A 12,039-nucleotide genomic window follows, 5' to 3' on the forward strand; every position below is an offset into this window, starting at 1 on the left:
TTTTTTAAATCGGACTTGGTAGAACTGTGATTCACAATCTTGTGTGTGTTTTTGTTACTCATTTAAAGGAATCTAATGGGTAAAAACTATGACTTTTTCATGTTACAGTTTTAAGAAAAAGGGGGCAATGGGCTGCATCCCTAGTTTTGTTGGAAAACGTAAATATATTGTGATATATATTGTATTATAGGGATGGTCATGCCTTGACTTGTTTAAACTGCATGTGTTTGGAAAATCATGATTTTAGATTACCAAATGGGTGTGGTTTGTTTGGTTATATGAGCATGCATAGTTGTTTTTTATTGAAATGCAATAGGAATTGAGTTCCGAATTGTTCCAGGTACTGAAAGAGTGTCTAACTCTATATCTGAGGGCATGAAATATTGCCTGCCATGTTTGGCAAGAGTGTTCAGCTCTATATCTGAGGGCGTGAGCCTTACCGGCTGATCATCGAAGGGTGTGGATCCACCAGTTGTACCGGTACGATGCCATGGTAGCATGGGGCTATGTCATGTGCCGAGGACGCCGTGTAATGCATGCTGGCTTTGAGCCGAAGGGTGTGACGACACTGCTTGATCATGTGTGTGTGCGTGTATGCACTGTACTGGAATTGTTTTGTGAAAATACTGGAATTGCATTTAATTGTGTATGTTTTGTGTATCATGATAAAACTCGTGTGCCACACACCGATATAACCTGTATCTGCCTTACTGAGAGGTGTCTCACCCCTGCAGTACGTACATATTTTACACGTCCTTCGAGTAACCGAAACTAATGTCCTGGTGTTGGGAGCGTAGTGGTCGGTGTACTGCGAGAAGTACTTGGGTAAGTACTAGGATTGTACTGGGTTGTCATTTTGGGATGTCGATTGGCACCCGGGTTGTATGTTGTATTATGAATCTTGGTTTTTTTTTTTTTTATATAAACTCTGGTATGGCACATAATGTGTATAGAAAGACTATTTTCCGCTGTGTATCCTTTGTTGTATGTGAATGTGTATAGGGTGCTTGGGAACCTCACGGGGTTGGACCCTCATTCATTGTGATGTATTGTTGGATTTGTATGATATAGGGATATGTTAGGTTATTAACTCACCCCTAGGTCCCATTTTTCGGGTTCGGGGCATGACATCTCACCTCATCATTATCGAATATTTTTCAGATGCCACGAGGAGCATAACAGTAATCAGGGTAGCACAACGGAAGCGTGGGTGGGATAGAATGTTTTATTTAAAATAAATATTTAATTAAATTATATTTTTGATGTATTCAGACTATTCTTTTAAGGATATGTAATTTGTGATGTTAGAAATGATATTGTTGTTGTATTGGGATAATTTCGTACTCTGGTAATTATTATGAAGGTCTTCCGCTGTATGAAATATTTAGGTTATTATAAGGGGTATCAAAGAAATTTTAGAGTAAAATTTTTCGGATCATCACATGTGGGGCCTACACTTGAGTGTGGGGTTCACACAACAAGCGTAGCTTACCGGAAGGCCCGAAATAGATAAAAAAATTAGTTCCTTCTCTAGTAAGATCTTCTCGTATATTGAAATCGCTACGAAAACTAAATCATATATGTACATACCATCAAATGATACATAATACTGAGTGTTCTCATTAGATAAAGCGATCTAATCGGTGGACCATCATATCATTACTATTTGTAGTAGAAAAAATTATAAGTATATTATAAAAAATGACAACTAGATGAATTATTATTACAATTAACAATTTTTTATTATCTTTTGCTCTTCCTTTTCCTTTTTGGGTGTTATTAGGCGTATGTTTTCCTAAGGTGGCGTCCCGACAAGACATAGTTGGATATGGGGCCTACAATAGGTGTGGGGTTTACACACATGGCAAGAGGCACAAGGCTCACATGCATACTGAGCATGTCTTGCGGACTCTTGCCGAAATGTTTTCTTGAGACGCACACCATCCTACATTGACTAATATTAATATAAGATGAAACACAATGAAATTTTGAGAATAGAGATAGTAGCTAACTATATCTCCCATGTTCCTTATTATTTCATCCAACATGTAATAAGAAAAAAAATATACATGTGCATGGTGAAGTTCCTTGTTATGCACTCATAAAAATTTTCACATTATTATTTATTTTATGATATTAACATAAATTTTTTTTATAAATAATTGTAACTTTATGAATTACTTTATTATTGAATTACTTTATGAAGAAATACCAATGTGGGAATGTGAAAGTTATTTTAATGATCATTACCTAATATAAATTTAATACTTAAGAAACCATTTGATTTCACTGTCAATATTAATGAAAACTAAAAAATAGTCAAAAAATTAAAAACTGAAATTGGATGACAGTTAATACCCCAAACTTGGAACAAAATAAAAGCTTAATTAAATATATATTCTTCTACTTGTAGCGCATGCTCTTTTGGAATTCTCTTTGGGATGAAGGTAAATTGTCAATGATTCTAACCACAACAAGATTGTTTTCAATCTTGATGTTTTCATATGTAACTTTTGCCACTATCATCAGAAAATCTTGTGCTTGCTCCACAAATAATTTTCCATCTGCCATTTGATAGTGAAAAAATAGACTAACTGCATATTTCTTTGTTCCTGCTTCCTCAGTATCATACTTATTCTACAAAACCTTCCAGATTTTCTTTGTGGAGGAACAAGTAGTATCATAATAATAATAAAATTATTAGTGAGACAATTTATAATATAAAACCGACATTTATACTCATCCTTTTGGTATTCTTCCAACTTTTCATGGTGGTCGACTAGCTCGTCTTAATTCATGTAGTCAGTATTGATTTTGTTAGGATGCTTCTCGGTAAGAACATAGGCAACCTTGAGGAGAATGAGGTAGAAAAGGACCTTACCTTTCCATCTCTTGAAGCGGGCTCCTTTAAATCGAAAGGGCTTGTTGAGATCTATCTCCAACATCTTCATTAGGCTTTTCAACTATAGTTTCCATATTTTTCTTTGAATCTCCTTAAAATTGTTAGGAAATATAGTAAAAATATATAAAAACTTAAATAAAAATCAAACACAAACACAATTCACAACCTAACTTCAATACAAATATCTCAAACTCTTTAAGGAGATTCAAGTCCTCTGCAATTTTTTCGGCTCAGCCTATGAACTAGTGCAGTAGAACTTTACTTTGATGTATCTCCCCCAAGATACAACAATCTGATTTGAATCATGTGACTCAATCCATTTTGCACTCCACAAAAAACACCTTTGTTAATTAAATTGTCAAACGTTCTACACTTGGATGATAGGATGTCATGATAGTAGTAACGTGAAGGGAATTGTAGGTAGAGATTCATACAAGTCCTAAAAATGAGGTCTAATTAATATATTAAATTTGACAAACACAAAAAACCAAAACCTAAGTTCTTGTTTGGTGTTGTTGCTATTTTCAGTTTTCAGTTTCTGTTTTTCCATAGTAAAGACATATATTATAAAATACATTTGTTTATATTGTCTGTTTTCTATTTTTGTTGCTAATTTTTAGCTAATTGGAAAAAAAACTGAAAACAAGATTATATGATTTTTAGTTGTTTTGACAACCTTTGTTAGAAATTTTAATAACCTGAAATAGTTTTTTTAGATTAAATTATTCATTTTATGTACTTTTAAATTAAAATAAAAATTAAATGATCATATGAATTTAAATATAATTAAAAGAAAAATATACATAAATTTTTAAAAATAATAAAGTCAATGACAAATAATTTTACTATTTTTTAATTGTCATGTCCAATAAAATTTTTATTGTATGGTAAATTTGAAAGTAGAATAATCAAGTAAAATAAGTATAATAAAATTTATTTGTATTATAGTAATTTTAAATGTGTATTATTTGTAATTTTATTTTTAATTATATTTTATTAATATTATTTGATTTAAAGATGAAAATGAGCATTTTTAATTAAAATTTTAATTTGTATTAGTTTTATAAGTAATGATTTTTAGTTTTTTGTTTTTAGACTTTTGATTTTCATTTCTCGCGCGCGCGCGTGTGTGCGCGCGCGCGAGTGTTGTGTGTGTGTGTGCGTTGCGTGTGTGTGCGTGTGTTGTGTGCGTCTGGGTGTATATAAATATAAAGAGGCAGCAATTGTGATTAAGGAAGAAAGAAAATTTAGAGAAGGTGAGTAGTGATCCATGGAGGTGAGGGAAAGAGATGGTGTGCTTGTGGTTGCATTCCCAGTCCAAGGCCACATGACTCCTCTCCTCCAATTTTCCAAGCGCTTGGCCTCCAAAGGCCTCTCCCCCACCTTCGCCCTCACCCTCTTCCTCACCAAATCCAACCCCTCTCCCCCCTCCTCTGTCCGCTTCGCCACCTTCTCCGACGGCGCCGACGACACCGGCTTCGCCCACGCCCCCGACGCCGCCGCCTACCTCTCCGGCTTCCGCGCGGAGGGCTCTCGCACCCTCGCCGACCTCATCCGGGCTAACCAGATCGCCACTTCCGGCCGCCCCCCGTTCCGGTGCATCATATACGACTCGTTCTTGCCCTGGGTTTTGGACGTCGCCAGGGAGTTTGGGCTGCCGGCGGCCGCCTTCTTCACTCAGTCTTGCGCCGTCGATTGGGTGTATTACTGGGCCTATCGCGGTGCGATCCGCTCGCCGGTTCCCTCGTCTGTGTCGCTGCCGGGGATGCCGGAGATGGCCCACGGGGACTTGCCGTCGCTGGTGACGGTGCCGGAGTCGTACCCGATGTTCTCTGAAATGCTGCTGAACCAGTTCTGTAACTCCGACGAGGCTGATTGGCTGTTGGTCAACTCTTTCTACGAGTTGGAGAAGGAGGTCAGTCAATGCACCCTTTATCTATGTTGACAAATTGTCCACATACATTATCAAAGAAGTTGAACTTGAACCTAGATAAATTATTATTATTATTATTATTATTTTTTCCCCAAATTATTAGGCTTATGTTCCGTAAGGCAGGACGGTGTTAGGTGTGGGGCCTACGTTTAAGTGTGGGATCCACGCAACAAGTGTATCTTTGTGTGAGACCCACAATAAAGAAAAAATGAGACATAATACTTTAGAAATTATAAGTATTTTAGACAAGTAAATGAATTATTATTACCATTAATAATTTTTTATTATCTTTTTCTCTCCTTTTCCTTTTTGGGTATTATTAGGCTTTCCGTTTTTTAAGGTGGGGTCCGACAAGACATAACTTGATGTGGAGTCCACCGTAGGTATGGTGTCTACGCAGTCAACAAGAGGTGCAAGGCTCACATGCATATTGAGCGTGTCTTGCTGAGTCTTGCCGAAATGTTTTCTTGAGACACGTACCATCCTTGGTTAACTAATATTATATGTCTTATTTGATTTTTGTAGTGACTATTCCTTAACAAAAGATAAAATATAATGAAATTTTGAGAATGGAGGCAGTACCTAGATCGTTATTCCTCCTATGTTTCTTGTTATTTCATTAGACATGAATTTTGAGAATAATTATTCCTTATTATGCAGTCATAAAAATGTTCACATTATTATTTATTTTATGATATCAACATAACTTTTTTTATTTATTTATAACTAATTGTAATTAACCTGTTATAATTTTCTAACATAAATTTAATGGTCATTACCTAATATAAATTTAATAATTAAGAAACCATTAGATTTTACTGTCAATATTTATGAAAACTAAAAAATAGTCAAAAAATAAAAAAATTGAAATTGGATGGCAGTTAATACCTCAAACTTGAAACAAAATAAAAGCTTAATTAAGCACATATTCATTTTTTGTCCTAGGATAGAAAAATAATTTTAGAATAATAAAAGGAAAAAGGATGCAAATAAAAGGATATTGCATATAATAAAAAATAAAAATGAATTATAATTATTTATCTAATTATTATGCTAAAGAAACATTTTACTACTCTTAGTACAATCATATCTTACATGATCGAAAGTAAAAAAAATGAGAATTTTTTTTAATGATTTTTACTAAATTATATTCATCCTATAGATCTAAAAACAATTTCTATTTAATTTATTCCTTGAAAATAATATAATAAAAGTTTAACAACAAGATTGTGTCATGGATAGCAGCTAATCAAAGCATTTGTATGTAGAGTTTGATTTCTTTTGTATGTAGAGTTTGATTTCTCATAGAATTGTGTTCAATAAAAAATATTCAATTAAATTGCTCAACTATATATATTTCAACTAATTAAACTTTAAATCTTTTTTTTTTTTTTTCATTTTTAGGAAGATTTGGAGTACTCCAACATCAACATCCCATATATAGGACCACATAATTAATTTTTCCTATATAATAGTATGAGAGCTATGAGAGTTTGAGAGGGAGAAGCATATGGAAGGAGCAAGAAGTGAAAGAGAAGCCAACAAAGTTCATGTCTTGATGCTTCTTTGCCCAGCCCAGGGTTACATAAACCCTATTCTCCAATTCTCCAAGCGTTTGGCGGCCTCTAAAGTCCTCACCCCCCATTTTAGTCACCACCCTCTTCATCTCCAAAGCTAGGCACTATCCCTACTCCCCCACCCTCGTATTCAGTGCCATCTCTGACGGTTATGATGATGGTGGCTTCGACTTTGCCGAGAGCTAGCGTTGATACCTGCGTGCCCTAGTTCGAGGGTGCCAAAACCCTAGCCCTACTTATCGACAAACAAAATCGTAACTTGGGTTGCCACCCCTTGAGTTGCATCATATACGATGCTTTCTAGCCTTGGGCTTTAGATGTGGCAATGCAATTTGCGTTGACTACATATAATACTTGGCCTACACTGGGGCGTTGAGCCTCCTGGTTTCTTCCTCACTTGTGCACCTCCTTGGGTTGCCAGAACTCGACGCTATGGACATGGCTTCGCTAGTTTATGCTCCAAATTCGTATCCAACGCACTTTAAATTGTTGTTTAACCAGTGCTCTAACCTAAAAAAGCTAATTATGTTCTTGTTAACTCATTCTACGAGTTGGATAAGGAGTTATGCTTACCTAAACTTCACTTGATCATAACATTTAATATATTGAAAAGAAAAAAAAAATTAGATTACGGATCATGTAATGCTTATTCTTAGGAATGCGATAAACAAGATCAAAATGTAATAAGAATGTACATATACAATAATTTATAAAGTAGTCATTCATTCTTCTAAAATTTTTTATAAATCCATTCAATGCTCTATTTTTTAAAATTAAAAAATAACTATTTTTTAAATGTATTTCATATCTATTTCTTCACCTTCCTTTTTCCAAATAAAAAAACCATTCATGAATTGATTGCTTCAGTTAATTAATTCACTCATTCATTCAATCAAAGCTTCAATTCAATAATGTTCAGACGAATGTTTAGCAAGGATTTTTTTTTTTCACAATTATAGTTACTTCATGATTGATCATATTGTGATTAATTCTCTTAATATTAATAGGTGGTGGATTCAATGTCAAAGGTTAGTCCACTGATGACGATTGGACCGACAGTCCCATCTTTCTACTTGGACAATAGAGTTCAAAATGATAGTGACTATGATTTCAACCTCTACAACTTAGACTCCGATTCGTGCACCCATTGGCTTGACACCAAGTCAAAGAACTCTGTTGTATATGTAGCATTTGGTAGCATGGTTAGTCTCCAAAAAGAACAAATGGATGAAATAGCATGGGGCTTGAAGAGAAGCAATTCCTACTTCTTGTGGATAGTTAGAAAGTCTGAGGAGGACAAGCTCCCTGAAAACTTCATCGAAGAGACTTCAGAAAAGGGCCTTGTGGTGAATTGGTGTCCCCAACTGAGGGTACTCTCGAACCCCGCTGTGGGGTGCTTCTTTACACATTGTGGTTGGAACTCAACCATGGAGGCCTTGAGCCTCGGCGTGCCAATGGTGGGGATGCCGCAGTGGACGGATCAACCGACAAACGCGAAGTTCATTGCAGATGTTTGGAAGGTGGGAGTTCAGGTTAAGGTTGATGAGGAGAGTGGCATTATTGGGAGAGAGGAGGTAGAGAGGTGTGTAAGAGAGGTGATGGAAGGGGAGAGAGGGAAGGAGATGAAGAGGAATGCTGAGAAATGGAGGGATTTGACTAAGGAAGCTGTTAGTGAAGGTGGGAGTTCTGATAAGAACATTGATGATTTTGTACACAAAATATTGGGTTCCTAGAAAACTAGATAGCAACTAATATTGAAATGTTGAAGAGTTGATTTGTATTTTGAATGTTATCTCTATTTGGTATTTGGGAAATGGTGAATGTAATATGCTCAAAGCTAGCATACACGTATATGTGTGTGTGTATATATACACATACATGCATACTTGTCTTATTAATTGATTTGGTTGCACTAAGACATTTGACTATTTTTCTATTTAATTTTAGAGTGACTTTTCTTTGTTCACTATTTTTATGAAAATAAATTTTTCAATAGTATTTACTGAAAGTATAGATATTGAAATTGAAATTTGAATTTATATCAATTTGAACAAATTGTAATATAAACATATATTAAATTTTTTTCCATCAAACCTTTACTCCTAAATATTAGCTTTATAGACACACACACACACACACTCTCTCTTTCTCTCTCTCTCTCTCTCTCTCTCTCTCTCTCTCTCTCTCTCTCTCTCTCTCTCTCTCACACACACACACACACACACACACACACACACACACACACACACCACCTTTTTGACTTATCCATTTCCTTCTCGTTTTAACATATATGTCATATTTTTACATAGAGCAAAATACATTACTTTGTGTGAGATTTGACAAAGGGATAGGAACCTCTCTCGAGGTTTTGAAAATCCCATAAATCTCCCTTGAAATTTTAAAATTTTCATGGACCTTTGTTAAGGTCGAGACATGTCAAAAAGATACAAACTTTCCCCTTTCTTTTGCAAAAAAAAAAAAAAAAAAAACAGAAGAAGATTTTTTAAGGGAAGATTTGTGTTTCTTTTGAAAAATCTTAGAAAAGACTTGTGATATTTTTGAAATCTTAAGAAAGGTTAATCGGATATTTAAAATTTCACAAAATATTTTTATCTTTTTAACAAATTTCTGGGAAGGTCAATATGTTTACCTTTTTATATATTTAATAATCTTAAAATAACTACCAAATTAAAAATTCCAAAATTATAAATTTATTGGCATAATAAATATTCTATTTTTATAATACCTTATAGTCCAAATGAGTATTAAACAAAATATTGTTTTCACTCTATCTTTTTTATGTCATTTAGGGTAAATATATAACACTAATTGATGTAATGCATGACGACATTTGCATTGGACCGCCGGGCAGTTGGTTTGAAGATTGTGTCATTGATTATTATTATATAAGAACGCTGAACAAAGGGTCATAAATATATTTATTTGTTTGTTTGCTCCAACTCATTTCTAATAATGTAAATTTTGGATGTACTATGACTAGGTTCAATGAAGACAAACATTATATATTCTTCAATAATTGTAGTTAGATACGGTCTTACGATAAAAATATTCTTGCAAAATTAAATAATTATATTATTGCAGTGCACATGCATGCATGTACTCACGTTTGCAAATCGACGTCTACCCTTTAATTTGTTTGTATATTGATATAAAATTTTTAAATTCAATTACATTATAATTTACATGCCTTATTTTCCAACATGTCTATGATTTTAATAGAAAATAAAGCAAACATCCAGCCGTCACCCTAATTAGTCCATTTTTTTACTTCTTTAATGTTAATTTATTGTTATTATTTCCTTTTCATTCTTTTGAAGAAAATGGAGATAAGAAGGGAATGTGCATGAAGCCCATAGAGACCCATGCTTGTATAAGTTTGGAGGTTTTTTTTTTTTTTTTTTTTCAATTTTAATATTATTTTTAATAAAAATATTTAAAAATAGTTCGAATGAAATTTCATTTTCCAGTTTGATACGTCTAAAAAAATGTTGGTTCATCACCATCCAATGTTTTTAAATCTAGGCCAGAGCACATGAGTGACATGTGGTCATTAAAAGATGCTGCACTAAGTAGCGTTTTTAGTTAAAAAAAAAAAGTTGGATGGATCAACATTTTTTGTCGGGTTAAATTCCATCTTTTTCCTTCCTGTCTATCTGTGCGTTCGAAGAGGAAAGCGGACAATTGAGAGTGGAGAGCCGAGAGGGAGGCGAGGAAAGTCAATAAAGGTGTTGCAGGTGACCGTTGTGGTTCAGATTGTACAATATATCTGCACGTTCTACCTACGAAGTGCAAGCGAATGTTTGGGGAACATTATATAAGGAACGAAAAATGAGGTATGTTCTTCCACATTAAACATTGTTGAAAACCCTAACTTCTTGTAATTTAAAATTTGAGTTGAAATTTTGAAAAATTTTGATTAGTTTGAAGCAGAAATTTGTATTTTGTATCTTGAATTGACTTATTTTGAAGTCAATTTGGTGAATAGAAGCACCACTCACTACAAAAAATAAGGTTATTAGTAAAAGATCAAAATTGTTACTAATAATCACAAAATCATCACTAATATCACAAAACCGTGACGATTTTATAAGTATTAGTGACAGTTTTGAATTAGTTGCTATATTTACTGTTACTAATAACTATTAGTCACGAATTTTAAAAGCGTCACTAATAATAGAGTATTTGTGATGGATTATGACTGTCACTAAAATCCTGATACCATCACTATAGATTCTACATTTGGCTTGGTGCAAAATCATCACTAATAGTAGAGTTTTGGTGACGAATTTTAAAATTGTCACTAATAATACAACATTAGTGAAAGTTTTAAAACTGTCACTAATAGTACAGTATTAGTGACGAATTTTAAAACAGTTACTAATAACATACTATTAGTGACAAATTTAAAACCTTCGCTAATACTCTACTATCAGTGACTGTAGTGACCCGAATAATAGCATGTTAATAATAATAAGAGGGAGAGAAAATAGAAACAGAAACAGAAGGAGGCCGTAGACATTGCATTTTGGAGATAATATTAAATAATCAAAATTTCAGAAATTTGCCAAGCTTTGTTGACGAATACAAGGTTTTGTCGACGAAGGTATTCAGAATTTCGTCGACGAACATAGGGTTTCGTCGACGAGAAAATACCGAGAGAGGGTCTAAGGTGGTCTGAATTTCGTCGACGAATATAGGGCTTCGACGACGAAATTACTAAAGATTCGTCAACGAAGTGATGTGACTCGTCGACGAATCTGGCAGTATAAAGGCGGGAAACTGGGATATTTTTCATTTCTCTCGCCGCTCTCTCTCTCCTACGACTCTCTCTCCCTTCTCTCTTCATTTTCGGCCTCACCAGTCGCCGGATTGACGATCCTAAGCTACCACGACGCTCCTGGCAGAGTTCTCTACACATCTACCGGAGCGGATCGTCGGGAAATCGGAGTTGGAAATCATCCCAAATTCAAGGTAAGGTCTTTTAGTAGTTTTTGACTTCCTGGCAGTTAAAGGAAATGTTATAGACGGAAAAAATACTGATATTTAGTTCTGGCATATGTTGATTTCAGGGTGTTTTGTAGGAGGCCCTGTGGGTATCAAACTAGAGTACAGTAGGGGCTTTTCAGAGATAAGGTAAGGGAAGTATGCTATGTTAGGATATTTCTGAATATTATGCAGTTTATTTCTTTATGAAAATTATGTATTTTAGTATGGTGTGGCTTGTAATTATGTATATGGTAAGGGGATATGTTTATGAATTTAGTTTCTTGATTTTATGAATTTCAGTATTATGGTAATACAAACTTCAGTATCATGATTTTATGGATTTCAGCACCATGATTTTACGATATTTCAGTACCATGATAACATGAATTCTAGTATTACGAATATGCAGTTCCATGTTATGATTATTCAGATTTCAGTAGGTTATGCAGTATCATGGTTATTTCAGTACTTCAGAATCATGGTAAATCAAATAGACATGTATATAGAAATATATTATACGATATCAGACCCTGTTGGACTTGCAGCTATAGAGCACGGTACCGTTGCTACAGATACTATGTTACTGAGTGCAACCACCTATTCAGATAATACGTGGTACG

At 34.4% G+C, this 12,039-nt stretch overlaps 1 protein-coding gene across 1 annotated transcript; it reads left to right on the forward strand.

Annotated features, from left to right (window-relative positions):
- The first annotated feature begins 4,122 nt into the window (after positions 1–4,122).
- On the forward strand, positions 4,123–8,328 carry LOC131150364 (UDP-glycosyltransferase 74F2-like). Its single transcript, XM_058101052.1, has 2 exons — positions 4,123–4,817; positions 7,420–8,328. The coding sequence occupies exons 1-2, from the start codon at positions 4,173–4,175 to the stop codon at positions 8,143–8,145; spliced, it is 1,371 nt and encodes a 456-aa protein (XP_057957035.1). The 5' UTR covers positions 4,123–4,172; the 3' UTR covers positions 8,146–8,328.
- The last annotated feature ends 3,711 nt before the right edge of the window (positions 8,329–12,039 follow it).

The sequence above is a fragment of the Malania oleifera genome, chromosome 3 (genome assembly GCF_029873635.1).
Source record: "Malania oleifera isolate guangnan ecotype guangnan chromosome 3, ASM2987363v1, whole genome shotgun sequence".
In the NCBI taxonomy this organism is placed as follows: domain Eukaryota; kingdom Viridiplantae; phylum Streptophyta; class Magnoliopsida; order Santalales; family Ximeniaceae; genus Malania; species Malania oleifera.